Source organism: Vicugna pacos, chromosome 33 (genome assembly GCF_048564905.1).
Source record: "Vicugna pacos chromosome 33, VicPac4, whole genome shotgun sequence".
Classification (NCBI taxonomy): domain Eukaryota; kingdom Metazoa; phylum Chordata; class Mammalia; order Artiodactyla; family Camelidae; genus Vicugna; species Vicugna pacos.
Window position 1 is genome coordinate 7,141,492 of NC_133019.1, and position 20,024 is coordinate 7,161,515.

The 20,024-nt window shown below is 42.8% G+C and overlaps 1 protein-coding gene across 2 annotated transcripts in view; it reads left to right on the forward strand.

The window, feature by feature from the left end:
- The first annotated feature begins 19 nt into the window (after window positions 1–19).
- The window catches only part of SIAE (sialic acid acetylesterase), a 33,111-nt gene continuing 13,106 nt past the window's right edge, over window positions 20–20,024 (forward strand). Inside the window, exons 1-4 of one of the 2 annotated variants that reach the window (XM_006209836.4) lie at window positions 20–166; window positions 3,866–4,024; window positions 11,403–11,578; window positions 19,759–19,897. In XM_006209836.4, coding sequence (XP_006209898.1) covers window positions 100–166; window positions 3,866–4,024; window positions 11,403–11,578; window positions 19,759–19,897 — 541 coding nt within the window. In that variant the 5' untranslated portion in view covers window positions 20–99. Of the gene's footprint in view, window positions 167–783; window positions 873–3,865; window positions 4,025–11,402; window positions 11,579–19,758; window positions 19,898–20,024 lie in introns of those variants that run through there. The other variant, XM_072954124.1, reaches the window with a different exon arrangement.

Here is a 20,024-nt window from a genome sequence, read left to right on the forward strand (position 1 = left end):
GTCAGGCCTTTTCCGCCCCGCGCAGGCCCCGCCCCAGGCCCCGCCCCTGCCTCGCGTCAACGCCCGAGGCCTGCGCAGGGGCCAAGGTGCCTCGCAAACATGGTCGCCCCGGGATTTGTGTTTGGGCTGGTGCTGCAGTTACTCCTGCTGGCCAACACCAGTGCAGGTGAGGCGGCTGAGCTTGGACCGACCCCTGCCCGCTCGTCAGCTGCGCGGGCTCTGAGATCCCGCGTCCAACGCAAGACTGCCCCCCACCCCGCCCCCTCCCAAGGTCCGGGAAAGAATCCGGGGCAGGAGCCGCGTTGTGCCCCCCGGGCCCAGGCTGCCCCGGCCCCGCCGCTTCCTCCACTCACTCCCACCGTCGTTATGATGTAGCGTTGGGGGCAGCAGGAGAGTGGGTTTGTCTGGGACGCCGAGGGCCATATGTGCCCAGGCCGGGGCCCTCAGTGTCTTGGAACAACTGCAGGGGAACTCGAAGGGGAGGGGGCGAAGCTAGTTAGGTAGTATTTGGAAACAGGTGACTGAGTCATCGAAAACATTTCGGTGCTGCCCCCTCAGTGGCACCCTTGGGGAGGGTTTGCTTCAGGCTGGGTTCCTTGGGGGAATTACATTTTACTAGTTTAAGTTAAGTGGTGATTAGGGCTAAGAAATACAGCCCCCTCACCAGCTCAGAATATTTAATTAAGACTCAGCTTTAATTCCTGGCGCGGCTTGCAGATATCGGTGGTGGGATAATATGCGTGGCCCTGGGGAGGAGGATGACTCACTTTGACTATTGTCCAGGTCATATCGTGTCATTTGGATACCCCAGGCTGGACATTGGGTCACGACCAGAGAGGAACCAGAAGAGGGAAGCTGTCTACTAATGCAAAGTAAAGGGATAAGGCTGGACCTTTTTTTTTTTTTTTTAACCCTTCAGACAACTCAAATAGTGGACCCCAAAGACCCTTGTTAAGAAATAAAAATCGATGTGGGAGAACAGAGTGCAGAAAATGACTGCTGCTCTACCTAAGAACCCACCAGGTACCCAGGTGCAGACAAACTGCAGCCCATAAGTGGTTTTTCAAGGTTTAACGAAAAGTGTAAACCAGCAGCGCTCTACATATCATTACTGACTCTCATCCCCACTCAGTGACCCTTTAGTCCAGTATATAGGTGGGGAGAAGGTAAAGCGGAGAGTAGGGCCATTATTATATTTGTTTTTCTGTTAAAGGCTGTTAGCCTTAATATTATTTTATCTTTGCTTTTGGGTCATATTGTTACATCACCTTCGTTAACAGAGGCTTTATTTTTTATTCATTAATGCTCTGAAGTTTCTTTCCTTATTATTTAGTTGCATATCCTGACTTCTTTCCTTCAAATCATTCCCCTGTGCCTGTGTTTATCATGTAATATTTGAAATATACAGAAATATATGTACCAGTGAAACAAAATGAACACCCATGGGCGCTCCACCCAACTTAAAAACTAGAACATTGCCAGTTTTATTGAGACTCTGGTCATTCCTCCCTGGTGCCTCTGCCAGTTCCTCACAGAGGGAACCACTGTCCTAATTTTATCAGTCTACTTTTAATGACTACTTTTAACAGAACACTAATTCCTGTTTTTCTACTCCAACACCCAAATGAAGAAAAAAAGACCTTAAAAAAATTCCCAAATGTTGTGTCTAGTATTTGACAAAGGCAGTTACCAGTCCCACCTCCTTTCTTGTTCTATTTTGTCCATTGCTTAATTCCTTGGTAATGTTCCACTGTCTACTCTTATCAGCTTGGAATGTGAGTTTTATATAAAAGACAGGGAATATGACTTTTCTTTGATTTACCACCAGTATCTAACTGTGGCAGAGTGGAAGCTGCAGTAACTTTGGAATCAGGTGGTTCGGTTTCTTGTCCTGTCCTAAACTACCTGTGTGATTTGAGGCCAAAGAAGTTTAACATCTGTAGTGTGTTTGGCTCTGTGCCTGCCACAGGTAAGCTCCCCAGTAGAATGTAAGCTCCCTGCTGGCAAGGATTTTTGTCTGCTTTTATTTTTCTCTTTCTTTCACCATTATATCCTCAATGCTTAAAATAGTGCCGGGCATATAATAGGCATCAATAAATATTTACTGAATCAATTAATTTATCTGCAGGCTATTTTAAAAAATAACCTAATCTACTTGGATCTCAGCCTGTTGATCAGTAAATAACATGATTATACTCCAGGGTGTGAAAGATCCTTTCCACCTCTGAATTCTTTAACTCAGAATAGAGCCAGGCACAGAGAGGTTCAGTGACTGTGTGTTGGCGGAAACTGACTTGGGAAGTGAGTTCCCCAGCATGTGAGCCAGTGGCTGCGCACATCCAGGGCCCCTCATTTGCATCCGCTCATGAGCTTGCCACAGCCAGTTTTCTTCACTCCGGTCCTCTTTCTGCTTAGCCCTGAGGCCTCTGGTTTTCAGGTTCTGTTCCATTTGAAGCCCTTATCGGAGACTAGGCCCTCCCACACACATGCCTCTCCCCTTCCCTCCAGCAGGCTGCCAACGAGGTGCTTATGCAATTCTGAGGTGTCCTAGTCTCTCCTTAGAGCATTTTGCTCCTGGTAGCTGTGCATCTCCAGCCTGGTGGGTCTTCTGGATAATCTTTGATTGTCATGTAGGTTTTAGGATGGAACAAACTCAGAAGAGAGAGCTGAGGATGTCTAGGGACGAGGCTGTATTCGAAGCTTAGGACAAGGCCACCAGGTCTGTGTAGGAGACCCCATTAGCTGTGCTGCCCTGTTGGGTGTGTAGCCTAAGGGGCTGTCATCGTTTGTAGCTTCCAGGGAGGAAAGTGTCAGCCTTGTTAGTTCTGATTCTCTTTCCTGCCTATCATTTTTGTTTAAAACCCTTTTTAAAAAATCTTAATTTTGTTAATTATTTTCTTCTAGGGAGTTTTGTCTGTTATATTCAGACAAATTGGGATATAACTTAGTAAGTTTTTTTCCCCTTGTTAAGTTTTGATGAGGAACTCACTGAGGTAATTTGGATAGATGCTTGATATTAATAAAATACTTCGATATAGGCTGGATGTTAAAAATAGGAATGATCTCGTTAAAGTGAATTCTTACTCAGTCTTGTTAGTAACTGTCTAGAATCCACGGTTTCAAGTGCTCTTTTTCTTGCTCTTTTTTTTATAATTTAGCTCGTGAAATGGGTAAATTGCAACGGAAGACCTTTTGTTCAGACATTTTGACCTTCTCTCTCTCACTGACCTTATTTTTTGCATCCTAATTTATCTGAATTTACCTTAGAAGGAAGCGGACTTGTTGCAGATACTCATAAATGCTTATTTAGAATTTTCAGTGGGTTGTCAAAGAACCACAATAAGGAGAATTATTTGAGGGAAACTGACACTGGGAGGATGGAAAGGAGATCAGAGAAGGCTGTGCTGGAGAGAGGCAGGCTGCTTTACTCCCAGCTGCAAGGAGTGGGAGTGGTCGTGGAAAGCAGGGGAAGGAAGTGGCTCATTTTCCTCATACGTACCGTCTGTGGGGTGCATAAAAAGAGCATTTTGGTGATTTGGGGGCAGAAAGTCAAGCGTTAGGGCCAAGCCTGAGAGCAAAGGAAGGAGAAGAGCTCGGAAAGGGGGAGGCTTGTGGACACGGGTTGCGCTCGGCTATCTGAGTTTTCCCTGTTGGTCGTGTACTATGATGCATGTTGCTGGCAACTGTTCTTGTTGTGTTGCTCCCCTGATTCGGAGGAATAAAGCATCGTTTTAGAAAATTACAAGGACTGGTTATGTTCAAATTCTCTTGTATAAAGACTGTGTGTTCCTTGCTGTTTAACCAGATTCAATCAGTGATGAATCTCCCCAGTCATGCTCTTCTAAATGTTTGCCAAATTTTTTAGGTAGTTTTCGCTTTGCTTCCTACATCAATGATTACATGGTGCTGCAGAAGGAGCCTTCAGGGGCAGTGATCTGGGGCTATGGAGTATCCGGAGCAACAGTGACAGTGACTCTGTGCCAAGGTCAGACAGCCATCATGAAGAAAGTGACCAGTGTGCAAGGTAAGGCAGGCCATCCTCTGTTCAGCTTTTGTCTTCTTCTGCCACCTGCTGGCTTATCTGAAAATGAAAGCTTATGCTACAGCTCAGGTTATCTATCCATCCATCCATCCATAAATGTTATTTGGGTATTTACCATGTACACTGAGGGTACAAAGAAAAATAAGACAAAGTCAAAGTCCTTTCCTCAAGGAGCTTATGGAATAATGAGAACAGACACCAAGTCATATAGTGCAGTGTGATAAGTGCTGTGATGAAGGCAGATACGGGGTGTCATGGGATACAGAAAAGAAACATCTGACTCATATTGGATGTCAAGGGAAGGTTTCCAGTGAAGGTGACATTAGAAATGAATCATATATAGGGAGAGGTAGTATGGAGGAGGCGTTAAGAACTTGCACTGTGGAATTCACTGTCCCCATTCTGATCCTGATTCTGTCACTTAATGGCCATATACTCTTGTTAATAAATATGCATGTTATTTAACATCTCTGTTTCACAATTTCTTTATTTATATAATGATGATAATAATAATAACAATAAGAAGAAGAAGGAGAAGAAGAATTGTGAGAATTAAATGAATTAACACATGTGAAATACTTAGAACAGTGCCTGGCACACAGAAAGTACTGAATAAGTGTTAGCTGTCTTTATGGTTATTATTACTGTTATAACATTTAGTCATTCACTCAGATATTTATTGAGTGCATACTGTGTGCCAGAGCCCGTGCTGTGTATGGTTATACAGTGATGAGCAAAGCAGATGTGATCTCTCCCCTCATGAAGATTTTAGGTGACAGGAGGAGACAGAAATAATCAGCAATGACAGTTAAATACGCAAGTGCCACAGTGGGGCAGTACAGAGTGCAATGGGCGTGTGTAGGAGGGATAATTAACTTTGTCTAAGGCTTATCTTGAAAGATGAGCAGAGCCGACCAGGTAGAGGGAGTGGCCTGGACAAAGGCATGGAGGCACGAGTGGGCATGGGTCAGGTTAGTGTGTCTGGACCACTGGGGTACATGGCTACAGGTGGATGACAAGAGACACTGATGGAGATGTAGGGAGGCTTGTCTTTCGTTGCTAAGGACTGTATACTCTCTTTTGGATCGATGGATTTTAAGCTGCAAAAAAGCACAATGAGATTTGTATTTTGGAAAGATTACTCTGGCAGCACTGCAGAAGTTGGATTGGAGATGGATGAGACTGGAGGTGGTGGAGACCTATTAGGAGGCTGTCATGATGTTCAGGTAGTAGACACTGAAGGCTTGACCTCAGACAGTGACTGTGAGGATGCAGAAGCAGAGAGGTCCTGCAGAGGAGTCTCCGTCTAGGACAGATGAAGACACACAAGATAGTATGTGGGGGAGCTAGGAGTTACTGGGTGCAGGAGAGCATGCTCAGGGCTGGGTCAGGTGGAGACCTGATTACATCTTAGTTAGAGGTAATTATATAGCTGTGGGATGTGGAGGTGACAGACAGGTAGGAGGGTTCTCTCTGGGGCGGGTGGGGTTAAAGTGGCGGTAGATGGTTTAAGAAGGGACTTGAATACATGTGACAATGAAGCTTGTGGACATTTTATTGGCCCCTGAAAACAAGGATTTCCTGATTAGTTTTTGTCAATATACAGGACTGATATCCAGTCCAGAGTGACCCAGACCCTGGTACAGACTCTTAATAATTCATGTCCATTCAACAAACATTGAAAATACTAAGCACCAGGCATAGATGCAAGGTAAGTGCTTCTAGTTTGGGGGTTTTAAGACTTGTTAAGATTAGACTGTTACTGGGTGAAACTCAGAGACCTGGAAGGGAAGCTTAAGCTGATTGAGAAGTTGTTCTCTGTTAGATTTAAATGCTATTGATGACTTGTAGGATATATTGAAAGTGAAGAATTCAGGGGACTGACAGCGCTTTTTTTGTGTGTTGTGCCCGGATGAGCAGTACGGAGTGCAAAGGGTGATATTCTCGGTAAATTGACATTGATTTAGAAATCTAAAGAATTGATGTAGTTTAAAAATAAGAAATAGGGTTTCCTTGGTGCTGATAATTAACATTACCCATAAATATTCAGCAGACAGATGGCACAGTACTGTAGAGATAGAGAAAGCACATAACATATAGCATGTCAGTTTTTAAAGGTATTCTTATGCATCATTTTTAGTTTCTTCCCCTTCATGGCTGTTACAGGACCAATATTTGGAGTGGCCAGAGACGAGGCAGGAGGGTAGGTGGTGACGAGAAGGAATAAGATAATAATTAGGCGGATGAGCCACTCTTTTCCTTTACGGTGATAATGAACTTGCTCACTTATCTTGAGTTCAGTTCTATAAACATCACTTGAAGGCTTACTGTGTGTAGAACCGTGAGCTAGAAACCCCAGGAAATACACAGAAGAATGCCAATGGCGCCCATCCGCCAGGAACTCACCCTCTCGGGCTGTCCTTTCAACATTTAACAATTAAGGTTCAGATGATGCCTCAGTTGCTTCACTGCAAAGTGTTGGGTCATTTGGAGTTAAAATTTCCAGCAGCAACCGAAGGGAACCAAGTGATCCATGGACGGTTGATGGTAATTTTGCAGGAACGGAGATTGTTGCTATTGGAGGAGTGGGAGAGAGATCTCTACATTGGCTTGGTAGAGAAGGAAAGTTTTTTAGTTTCTACAGATCCACAGACCTACTTCAGTGGACTTCTTGCTCTGTCTTGCCCATGAAGCAAAGTGGATAAAGTGTTACTTGGAATGAAGGAGATAGACATGTAGGAAATTTCACAGGGCAGAGAGGAAAATGTTTCTCAAAGGAGATACTACGAGGTATATTGAAGGGTTAGTTTCTACTTAAATTTTGACGACGACTCTGGGATTTTCAGCCAGCCTACCTCAATCTGCCACCCTGTCTATCTCTGTTAATATTTAACTTATTACCTATAATCCCCTAGGTGCCCACAGAAAGTGGAATTTAACGACAGAAAGGCTTTTTTTCCTGCAGCCTGACACTTTTAAGCACTGGGAAAATTAAAAGCTGGGATGACTGGGAATATGGTCAGGTTCTGGGCCTGTTCAAACCGTGCTGTCAAGTGAAGCATGAGGAGTCTTTCAGACACAAGGAGTGAAACTGGGGCAAATAGACTGTATCCTCTCACTTTGACACACACGGGGGATGCTTATGTAGATGATGAAATGAAGGTGTATCTGCCTGAATTTGTCATCACGGCTGAGGTTAAGGAGACAAATACAAAAAGCCTAAACCCCTTAGAAAAATAAAAAGCTCCTGGTTGCAGTGTTAGCATGCATGCTTGTTTCTGTGCCACATAATAAGTTACCACAGACTCGGGTGCTGAAAACGACACGCTTTTCCTGAGTCACAGTTTCTGTAGCTCTGAAGCCTGGCCTTCACTTAGCTGGGTTCTCTACTCAGAGTTTCAGAAGGCTGGCATCAAGGTGCTGGCTGGGCTCCGCTCTCATCTGGAGGCTCGACTAGGGAATGATTTGCTTCCAAGCTCCCTTAGGTTGCTGGCAGATTCATTTCCTTGTGCCTGTGGAATCCGTGACAGCATCTCTGCTGCTTCCAATCTCTGACCTCTCGACCTTCCTAAAGGGCTCACCTTATTTAGGTCTAGCCCACCCAGGATAATATCCCTTTTTATTAACTTAAAGTCAGCTGGTTAGAGATTTTAATTACATCTGCAGAACTTCATTTTTTCCAAGCAACATAACCTAATCATGAGAATGGCACCCCGTCCCCTTTGCCATTTTCTGCTGATTGAAGCAAGTCGTATATTCTGCCTGCACTCAAGGGGAGGGGTTGTACAGGGGTGTGACTGCTGGGGGGTCACTTTAGGGTACATCTGCCATAGCATACTATAGTTTAAGTAACTTGCATAAACAGCTTTATTGACAGAAAAATATTTAAGTCTTTTTCCCCCACATTTATATTTGGTGACGGCAGAGATGAACTTTATACAGAATAAATGCAGCTCAGGAAGGGGCGGTTTGGGCTGTGAGGGCTTCCTTACCTCCAGGTCACTTCCGGAAATCACTGAGCCGGTCTGTAGCTGCTGAAGTGCCAGGGTTCTGTGGGGGGAGAAGTGATTAGGGCTGCTTCCAGGACTAGGTGCTTCCTCTTGGGAAGAGAAAGGTTGAGGATAATTTTCCTTTTCCTCTTGTTGGCTTCTGAGACTTGGCACAATAACCTGAAAAATAATTAACATCTGATGTGAACAGTGAGGAGAAAAAAGCATGATGTGCCTTATGACTAATCGTGTCTTTAGACAAATTCTTTTCATTTTTTGCCTTTGGTTGTTTATTCTCCCCATTTTGAGGTGGGTGTTGGTCAGGGAGTTGGAGAAAAATGGAGAGAATTCTTTGCTTATGCCCATGGCTGGAACTTGAAGAGAAAGGGACAGTGAGAAATAGACCAGAGAGATATGCCAACTACTGGGTGGGAAACCACAGAGCACCAGTCAGTTTACACGGCTTTCTCACCAGTGTAACCCACAGCTGAGGTTTGCTGTCTGCCGTTTACTTGATGGAGTGCCTGGCACCCGGTGAGCATCCTCAGTGTCTATCCAGTGAAGGAAGGACATGCATCTCCCTAGATGGGACAAGAAAGAGTGCAAGGAGGCAGAGATTCGAATGTGACAAAAATGAGAATTTACAGAAACCTGGGCCCTGATTGGTAAGTCAGGTTACAAGGCAGCAAGTGACTGGGGCCCAGAGGACAGGACCAGGGCATCTGTTGCTGAGAAAGGCCCTCAGAAGCAGCAGAAAGCCGGCTGGACGTTGAGCTTCAACTCTTCATGGTCGGTCACTCAGTTTCATTACCCACTGGACAGTGTTTGTGAAATCTCTGGCCAGACTCCATTGGCCTGCAGTCCATACCGCTTTAATCATCTGGTCCTGAACGGACAGGCTGCGGCCCAGTTGGTCCTTGTGAAGCGTGGGTCGCCTTTGCTTTTAGTGTCCCCCACTTGCCTTCAGCCTGAGGAACAGTCTTCACAAGGCTGCTCTCCTTGGTGTATTCTTACATGGGAGTAAATCTGCATTGTTTTAAACCAGTAGTTTTTGCGTTAGTTTGACCATTAGTAACCTCTCTGTAGTGGATCTGGTTTCCCCGGCCTTGCGTGACAGTTTACTTAATGCTCAATATTGTGTCAGAGTTTATTTTTCTTGTATGAAGTGAGAGGGGAAAAAAGCTAGACACTAAACAAACTTGAGGACTAGAACAGAAGGAAATTCTCCAAGGTCTCTGAGGAAAGGCAGAGGTTCCTGCAGGAGAGCAGCTCTTGGAACAAGGTTCAGATCTCGATGCCTAGTTCTCTCCAGATGCTTTCGGCTCGAGGGGGCTCTTCCTCTGGCTGTAGTGCGGTGGTGGTGCCATGTTCTGCCCCAGAATCTCCCCCTTTCCTTCTTTGTTGTTTTTACTGCTGGGCAGCCAAGCTTTCAGAAGCTCTGGTTAAGGTGGTTTTCTCCACCAGCCATTTTGCCTGGACTGAAGCGAAATGTAAATCCCTACTTAACAGCAGTGACTGGGAAGCTTGTGTGGTAGTAGAAGGCTGAAAACCAGTCTGTCCTAGGTTTGCTAGGGATTGACCTCTTCATCACAAACGAGTCATGTTGGCGGCAGCAGGACAGAGCTCCAGTAAGACATATCGGTGCAAGAAGCCTGGAAAGACCTTGGCAAGGCTGTAGTTGGGACAGATTGGGGCGTCTGCCTGCTCAGACGAGAGAGCCATACGGAGCACGTCACACCTGTGCGACACAATCTGGACTAGCTGCCCACTGTTTCCAAAACAGTGGTTTTTCTGCTCTAGGTGAATTATAGTTTAGTATATTGATGTCTGGCTATTGCTGGTATAAAAAAAAAGAGAACATTTGGTTCTCGGCTTAATTGACCTCTCAGGAGTGGGAGTAGCAGGCTCCATTGGTTGTGCTTTTGAGATGAGTGAACATGCCCCCTTTCACTGATGCCTGAGGGTTTGGACAGTTCCACTGGGACTCTGAGCAACCCTTCCTGGTCGGGGCCTTCCCCAGTCTCCTGCTGTGCATCTGGACTTCTGTACTCGGCTCTTGCTGATTGGGAAGAACTTAGCACAGCGTCTGGCCAGAGCAGGCACTCGGCGAGTATTTCTATAATTATTATTTTTCCCGGATGGTATAGTAACTTCAGGATGCACCACTTCCAGTTCTTGCCATTCTTCCCTGTGAATTTACGTTGATCTGAGGGCACAAACTGTGAATCAGTTCATATTCTTTGGCATTATGCCAAGAATATTTATTTTAAAAATGATCGTCTCTCTTATCTATTTTCTCATTGTCATTTCTTCAACTTTGTTCCTGTTGTTTGGTTCTCCTAGGCATAATTTTGCCACTTTGAAGACTCTTAAGTTTCTGAATATGCTGTTGGCAGTGGTGGTGGTGTGAGTGGGTGAGAGGTAGGAAGGTGGCAGGGGGGTGGTTCCTAAGGAATATGCTGTGAATGTCTGAAATAAGGTCTTGGATAGCTTTTCATCTCCCTAATTGAGTCCGAAAACCTTAGGTCTGGTAAATAACTCTGTGAAAATAATTAATTGGGCGAACCTAAGTATCTTCTTCAAAAAGAGATTAATTTATACGCCTCCCACAGTTCTTTATGGGTCAGTTTTTCCACTCACGTTGTTTAACTGTTGATAGGAGAACCCAGAGTCATGGTAGCATTACTCTTTGAAAGCGACATGGGGAAGAGTTGGGGGGATGGATGACAAGGATGATACATCAAGTAAGCGGAAGTTTGAGATTATAAATGATTTTCTCTAACCTGTGTTCACATCTGATTGGATAATTACAAGTTAGTTTGGGCGGGCGCTGTGTAAATCTATTAGATTATGATTATGTTAATATTGACAGTTGGATAGTATAGTAAAATTTCTCTTTTATGTATTTTTTATTAAACTTCCTTGAATTTTAATCTCTGTATATGTTTGTTTATTCTCATTTAAAACTATAATTGGGTGACTTATTTTTCTTGCAAATGGCTCAGTTAAAAGTAAGGAGGGATGAAGGGGAGGGTATAGCTCAGTGGTAGAACATGTGCTTAGTGTGTGCGAGGTCCTGGGTTCAATCACCAGTACCTCCATTAAAAAAATAAATAGATAAACTTAATAACCCCCCCAAATTTAAAAAAAAGTGTTTTTTTAAAATGAGGGATTGGTATGGATTAAAGATAGCTGCTTTTGTTATTTTTATACATTTGTCCGAAATTTGTCCAATCTTCATAGTTTTGAATTCAATTCATCACAGAAACTAGGAGTAGTCACATATGAGTCTGATGCACAGCGGGACTGGGCTTTAATTTCATTTTGGTTAATTGATTGACTAATTCCTTAGTGCCTTGTTATTGTTTCAGTGCACTCTAATAGTTGGACGGTGGTACTGGATCCTATGAGGCCTGGTGGACCTTATGAACTGATGGCACAACAGACTTTTGAGAGAATGAACTTCACCCTGAGAGTTCAAAATGTCTTATTTGGAGATGTCTGGCTTTGCAGTGGACAGAGTAACATGCAGATGACAGTTTCACAGGTAATTTGCTGAGTCTCAGTAATAATGCTGATGAAAAGAAAAAGGAGGAGGAGGAGGAAGGGGACAAGGAGGAGGAGATAGAAACCTCCTTTTTCTGCCATGTGCCAAGATCTGTTCCAAGGGCTTTCTTTGCACGCATTAATTAATTAGATTTAACAACTTTATGGGGTCAGCAGTGTTATTCATATCACAGATGAGGAAACTGCCCCAGCTGAGGTTAAGTTCCCTGCCTACGGTCACAGCGTTAATAGTGGACCCAGGACATGAATGCGAGCCCAGAGCCTGCTTTCTTAGTCATGGCTAGTGTGCTGTCAGTGTGCAGGGCACTGTTTTCTCACCTTCCTGGGCTAAAGGCAGAGGCTAGAGAACATCTGATGGTGATGGAGACTTCATATCAAATTGAAGGCAAAGTAGATTACTCTTCCTCTTGGTTGGTCTTAGAAGATGAGCTTCTGGAGAGAGCCTAGAGAATGCAAACAATTAGATTTTGTTTTAATGCTGAGCAGCTAACATACCCTGTCTTTTGTTGTCATGGAGATTAAAAAATTGAGACTGAATGTTGGCTTTGCCTCTTACTAGTTATATGGCTTGGAGTAAATCACTTGATGTTTATGAGACTTTGTTTTTAAAACATGATTTTTAAAAATTGTGGTTAAAATGGATGTAACATAGTATTTATCATTTCAACCACTGGTAAGCATACAATTTGGTGGCATGAAATAAATTCACAATGCTGTGTGTACCCATCACCACTGTCTATACTCAAAACTTTTTCATCATCCCTAACATTTTCTCTGTACCCACTAAACCATAAATCCCCTATTGCCTTTCCTCCAACCACTGGTAGTCTCTTTTCTGCTTTTTCTGTGAATCTGCCTTTTCTAGGTACCTCATATAAATGGAATCAGACAATATTTGTTTTTCCATGTCTGACTTATCTTACAGAGCATATGCTTTCAAGGTCTATCCATGCAGCATGTCAAAATTTTATGCTTTTAGGTTTGGATTGTATTCCATTGTACATGCCACATTTTGTTCATCTGTTCATGTGTTGATGAACACCTGGGTTGTTTCCACCTTTTGGCTATTGTGAGTAATGCTGTGAACACTGATGTATAGATGTCTGTTCCATTTCCTGCTTTCAATTCTCGTGGATGTATGGCTATAAGTGGAATTGCTGGGTCATCTGTTAATTCTATATTTAACTTTTGAGGAACCACCAGACCATTTTCCACAGAGGCTGCACCAAGTTACATTCCTACCAGCAATAGGCAAAGCTTCCAATTTCACTGCATCCTCACTAATGTGTTACTTGCTGTTTTCTTGATAATAGCCATACTAGTAGGTGCAAAGTAGTATCTGAATGTGGTTTTGATTTGCATTTCTCTAATGACTAGTGATGCTGAGTATTATTTTGTGTACTTGTTGGCCATTTGTGTATCTTCTTTGGAAGAATGTTTGTTCAAGCCCTTTGCTCATTTTTGAATTGGGTTGTTTATTGTTAAATTGTATGAAATTATTTATATCTTCTAGGTATTAATTGTTGCTAGATACATGATTTGTAAATATTTTCTCTCACTCTGTAGTTTGTCATTTCACTTTTTAAAGAGTGTCCTTTGATACGTAAAAGTTCTTAATTTTTATGAAGTTCTGTTCATCTGTTTTTTCTTTTGTTGTCAGGGCTTTTAGTGTCATCTTGAAATTTTTACCAAATCCAATGATGTGAAGATGTTCCCCAATGTTTCTTTTAAGAGATTTATAGTTTTAGCTCTTAAGTTAAGGTCTTTGATCCTTTTTGATCAATTTTTGTGTGTAGTGTATGTAAGGTGAGAGTCTAATTTCATTCTGTTGCAAGTGGATATCCAGTTCTCCCAGCAGCATTTGTTGAAAAGACTGTCCTTCCCCTACTGAATGATCTTTGTACCTTTTTCAAAAATCTGTTGCTCATATATATAAGGGTTTATTTCTGGGCTTTCTATTATATTCCATTGGTCTGTATATCTCTCCTTATGGCAGTACTATACTGTTTTAATTACTGTAGCTTTGTAGTCAGTTTCAAAGTTGGGAAGTGTGAGTCCTCCAACTTTATTCTTCTTTTTCAATATTGTTTTGGCTATTCAAGATCCCTTGTAATTCTGTATGAATGTGAGGATATGATTTTCCCTTTCTGCAAAAAAACATTGTTGGAATTTTTGATAGACATTGTATTGAATTTGTAGATTGCTTTGGCTAGTATTGACATGTTAACAATGTTAAGCCTTCCTATCCATGAACATGGGATGTCTTTCCATTACTTTAGATCTTTAATTGTTTTTAGTAAAGTTTTATAGTTCTCAGTGTACAAGTCTTTTACCTACTTCACTAGATTTATTCCTAAGTATTTAATTCTTTTAGGTGCTCTTATAAATAGTATTTCTTTTTTTAATTTCCTTTGAGGATTGTTCACTGCTGATGTATAGAAACAAATGATTTTTAATGTTGACCTTGTATCCTGAAACTTTGCTGAATTTGTTTATTAGCTCTAGTAGCTTTCTTGTAGATTCTTTGGGATTTTCTATGTATAGGAGCATATCATCTGCAGTTGGAGATAGTTTTACCTCTTTCTTTGCCATTTGGATGCCTTTTATTTCTTTTTTCTTGTCTAGCAGCTCTGGCTAGAACTTCCAGTACAATGTTGAATAGCAGTGCTGAAAGTGGACATCCTTGTCTTGTTCCTGGTCTTAGGGGGAAAGCTTTCAGTCTTTCTTTGATGTTATCTGCAGGCTTTTCATAAACACTTTTTATCGCATTGAGGAATTTTCCTTCTATTCCTAGTTGTCTTAGAGTTTTTATCATGAAAGTTTGTTGAATTTTGTCAAATGTCTGAGGCTTAGTCTTAATAACTATACTACAACAGTGATGATATCTGACTTAATTTACAGGACCATTACAAAGATTAAATTATTTTGTTTATCTCTAAAAGGCCCTTATAAATTGAAAAGTGGTGTTTAAGTATAAGATGTCATTATTCTCTTAAACTTTTTATTGTAAAAAAAATCAAACACACACAAAAGTTAAGAGACTTATAAATACCTATATACCCATCACCTAGATTGACATTTGTTAGTATTTTGCCATATTTGGTTTACCTATTTTGTTGTTGTTGTTGTTGTTGTTGAACTACCTCAGGGTAAGCTGCAGACATCTTGATACTTCAACTGGGTGTCATATGTCAACTTGATACAGATATATTCATATATCAAATCTGTCTATCAAATTTTCTTTACACAGAAAGAAGGGTAATAGGCCAGTGATGACTCTTTTTGCTCTACTTTTTCATAGCCTAGGATTTCTTCTGTTAGTGTCAGTTTTTTTCTGTTTTAGTCATGACCTTTGAAGATTAACTTTTCTTAAATTTTGAGACCTAGCATTTTTTTTTCTCCTTTGTTATAACTATAGAGAGGCTTCACTGGGCTCTTTTATCCTGATAGAATGTCAGGAGGAAGAGCACTGTGTAGGCTCCTAGGTGGGGTTGGGCATATGCAGTACATGGAGAATCAAGAGAGACAGAACAGGGGAATGCTGCCCTGCCAATATGTCACATGTCGGTCAGTGAGGAAACTCATCTGGAGACGTTCCTGTCTCCATTGCTGTCAGAGGATAGGGCGCCTCTGACAGATTACAAGTGAGGTCTCTTAAGTAAAGCTGAATAAAAAGGACACTGAAAAAGTTACCAAGGGAACAGGCTTCTTGCTTGTTTACTGCTATCCTAGCAAGACAGCAGTGGTAGGACAAAAGGCTTGGTGCTGCATGGGGATCAAGTCTACTTTCTAATTGAACACAAAAATGGTCTAGAATAAAGACAGTGAATTTCTGGAGAGGGTTTGATGGGGTTATTGCTTTGGGCCTCAGAATTGCCATTGCTTTGTTTGTTTTGTGGAAGCTATCTGATTTAAAAATAAAATAAGGGAGACCATTGCTGTTTCATTTGTATTAGGATCATGGTTGAACAGTAGCAAGTTCATAGACGTATGTAAAGAATGTCAGCTTAAAAAATATTGCTGAAAGATTAGTAAATATTTTTTACTCCATATCAGAGCTCCTGAGGAATTAGTATGAGTTAAGTTCTTGGCACATTTGAAATGGGGATTATTTTTGCTTGTCTATATTTTCTGATTTTTCTATAATCAGCATGAAATAATTAATTTTTAAGAGAAATTTATAAAAAACAAGAAATTGATATTCACTTAACTGATACCTTAAATATCAAAGGTCAGTTTACAGTAAAGATGTGCATTATGTAAATAAGAATCTTAGGAATAAGTTATTTAATTTGCACTATTGATCAGAACTAATATGTTCTGTATACTTTAATGCGCACTTTCATTTGTTCCCTTTAATGGGTTTCTATGCCTTATAGTTTCTTCTTTTTTTCTTTTTCTTTTTTTAACCAATTACTAAATAATGCTAGTAAAAAGATTCTATTCTGGACATACCTGCTTCATTTCATTATTAGTTTTTGAATTTAAAATCTAAATTCTTGCATTTATGTCTTCCTAACCAAAATGTTAGTCTTGCTCCTTGCCCTACAAATATATGGAAACCTTTTTAATTTAAATGTTTATTAAACTGGACTTTAACTGGGCTCCCTTTTAACATAAGTCAATAGAAGCAAAATTGCAATTTTATCTCATGATAGAAAGCATGGTTTTATATAGAAGTGGGATTGCTGTTAACTCATTAAGGAAAACAGTATTTTCCTTAATGCTTTAATTGCAGCTCCCTGTTTGCACAGGAAGGCATGGACCAGATCTGTTTGTCTGTATACAGTCAGGTTCTCAATAGCAGTCTGTGCCAGGGGATCTCATCCCACTTTCTGTCAAGCTAAATCAGATTTTGATTATTAAGACTGAACACATTCTTTCTGCCTAGAATTTACTCTTAAGCATCTTCTATATTAAACTAAGGCTACAAGCTCTGAGATACAGGGAAATGGAAAAAAAGGCTCCATCTGAAATGGCCAAGTGTTAATTTTTTATTTTTTTGTTTTAAGTCATGCACTTGGTCTGCAAGACAGCATTTTAGCGGCTGACAGTACCAAAAGCCAATTTTCTAGTCTCTTAACCCCCTGTAGAACTTTATATTTTGATCAAAAGGGTACTTCACACGACTCCTCCTTTATTCCTTTGCATCTTTTCCCTTGAAGACCCCCAGTGTGCGCACATGTGCGCGCGCGCGCACACACACACACACACACACACGGTGTCTCTCTCTTTTTCCTTCCCTCCTTCCATGTGACTTTTCTGAAGAGATAAGATTTTCACTATAACCAACCACTCTTCAGTCACATGAAGAAAATGGCAGATTGTGTGCCCATCTTGCTGTTAGGGTAAAGTGGAATTTTAAAATCGAGTGTTATTTATAACACTGAGTGAGATGTTTATAAATGGAGGAAAGTCTAAATGTTCATCTGTTGCCTCCCAAGTCAGGGTATGTCTTAAGACTTGGATATTTCTAGTTAGGCTCAGAAGAAGATGTCCAATGTTAGACAGGAAACCCATTTTCTGACATCTCAGCAATCCCCACGTTCCTACTTTACAAATAGGGAAATTGAAATCCAGAAGAGAAAGGCTGGCACCACATCACAAGAAAAGATCCACAGGAGTTATGATGACTGGCTTATTTATAGTTATTCTCTCAACTTTAAAACTGCGATGTTGTTCTGTAGTAGAAGGTAAAGTAATGTAAAGGATCCAAATTCTTCTAAGGAGACCTTCCATGTATCCTTCAGTGCGTGCATGTCACACACACACACACACCCCTCTCACCCATGCCTTGCTCCCCCATGCAGACCTCGTGCCAAGATTCTCTGAGGAAATAGATTCTTGACGTTTCTTCATTAATTCAAGAATGTGGTATAAAGGTTACAAAATGAACACCAGTGAGCAGCTGCTTTGATGGTGAACCGCGGGGTCCCCAGGGAGGCGCTGGGGCGCTCCCGTCCCGGCAGCCTTAATGACTTCAAATACCTTGGTATTCATTTACATCCTCATTTCAATACTTGGTAGAAAAATAATTACACTGAGGTGTTTGATGAGATGAAATTTGATCTCAGCAGATGGAGTAAGGCTTCCCCTTTCATCAGCAGGGAAACCAAGTGTCATTTAAATGAAAATCTTCCTGAAATCTCTTTATTCCTAAGTTTGCTGCCAATATCCCTGGGGAATGGCTTCCATCAAGAAGGCCTGGTGATACTGGGAAAGGGCACCAGTTTCAGAAGTAATTGCCATCATGTACAGCAAGTATTTCCCCCCCAATCCCCACCCCCACCCCCGTTTTTGCTAACACTTTCTGTGGCTTTCAAGTTTTGGCTTGAAATAAGACACAAATGTGAGTTTGGAAATGGAAATTTTCCAGCCAATGCTTTGGATCCAGTTCTGTGTGCTGGTAACAACAGAGGAGGACGCCAAGTCCCCTCACCCCTCCCTCCCATCCTGTTGGCCTTGCGATAGTTTGCAGTGTTAGCAGCGGGTCTAAAAGACAAGAGGCATGTTCACCATGCTGCCAAGGAGGCACTGGAGCTCCCCGTCGGTGCAGAAGCTAGTGTGGGTGGAGAGAGCGAAAGCAGTTTCATCCACTGTTTCCATGGAAGCAATATACGATCCTTAGCGCTTGGTGCAGAACTGAATTTCAAGGGAGGCGACTTTTTACAGGTACCTGCTGCTGAAAAATAATTTCCCTGCCAAAATATACTGTGAGTGCATTAGCCTGTTCTTACTCTTTGATGTTTATTTTACATGAAATATGCCAGGCAAGAGCCTGGATGAGCAGGGCTGGACTTCCTCTGGAATTTTCCGAGACCGTGTGTGGAAGACCTGTCACCCTCCCAGGCTGGTGCTGCGGTTACCTGGGGAGCGTTCCAGGCTGCGGCCCCCACTGTGACCAAAAGAGCCGTTTCATTTGCATCTGGCCGGCCTGTTGGCCGCAGCAGGCTCAGTGGCCAGTCAAAAGACAATTCCAGGGGCAGCGCGTTTCAATGAAAGGCTCCGTGGGGGCACCCTGGCTGCTCCACGTTTCCCTTACACTGTGGGCCGGAGGGCCAGCTGCATTCTCTGTGGCGGGTGGGGCGGGGGGGGGGGGACGCCAGCCAGCTGCACACTGTGGCCAGCGGCCAATGGAAAGCGTCCCAGCGTCCCTCCTCTCGCTGTGGCAGTCCTGGCTCAGCTGGAGCTCTCGTTCCCTGAGGCCAAGGGTAACTGGGCTGCTCCAGGCTCCTGTTAGCCCTTTGTTTGGGGAAGACCAGACTGTCCAGGGGGATCGAGAGAAGACCAGAGAAGACAAACGCTAATAAAAAAGGAAAACAATATATTTATGATAACCTTGTTTTTAAAATAAAGAGAAACATAACCGCTGAAAAATCAGGATTGAAGGAAGCAGCACTTCTGTGTAAGAGCACAGAGGAGTGAGGCTTTATCGGACGGACGGAGAAGACACACATCCGCGTCCGGCCCGAGGCCACTCCTGTCACACTCTTGGCAACTGATGAGCTTTCATAAAGTGCTTTGGGCAAAAGTGATGTGTCTTTGGATGGACCCTTTCCTTTGTCTAGGTTCTTGGGATTATTCTCAGCCTGAACACCACCTTCCAAAGTGCCATGCTCCTTGCTTTTCCTTGGTGCTTTGCCGGGACCGAGATGAGAAGGTCAGCATTTGCAGACTGATTTCAGTGTGTTTCAGGAGCTCAGCAGTCATTTCTCAGAGGCGTTTCTTTTGAATAAACTTCTCTTACGGGGTGTGGATTACACAAACCTACCTCCCCAGGCCCTTTTTGGTTCCCTTAAAGGAAAAAAAAGTTAATGCCGTGGCTTTCCATTGTCAGACACTTTTTCCGAATGGAAGTATTTCTGTTTGAAGGTATTGGCCTTCTTCAGCCTAAACCCAGCCCACAGCTCCTCTCACCTAATACAGACCCACTCTTTGAGATCTCAGATTTCGGTGTATCCCCGCCCTTGGGGACATGATTTCCCGCGGCCTCTGTGGGACAAGGTGGACCCAGGCGGCCCGGAGCAGCCCATCGCTGGTTTTGGTATACTCAGGGCTCCGAAGGAGCTCAGGGGGCTGGTACTGTTTTCTAGGAGGCAGTGGGATCGCCAGCCACCCACTAGGTTGGTGTAAGAAATGACATTCCCGTTTCTTTTCTAGATAGTTAATGCCACAAGCGAGCTGCTGAACACCGCAGCCTATCAGTCGGTGCGCATCCTCTCCGTGTCTCTCAGCCAGGCTGAGGAGGAGCTGGAGGACCTTCGTAAGGTCGACCTGCCGTGGTCTAAGCCCACCTCAGGTAAGTGGTCGCTGGAACGTGGGCCAGCCGGTGCCCTGCGTGGAATCTGTGACCCTGCATTTGGTTCTGACCTATTTATCATGATTACCCATCCTTTCATTCGTTTCTTATTGACGTCCCCCCATTC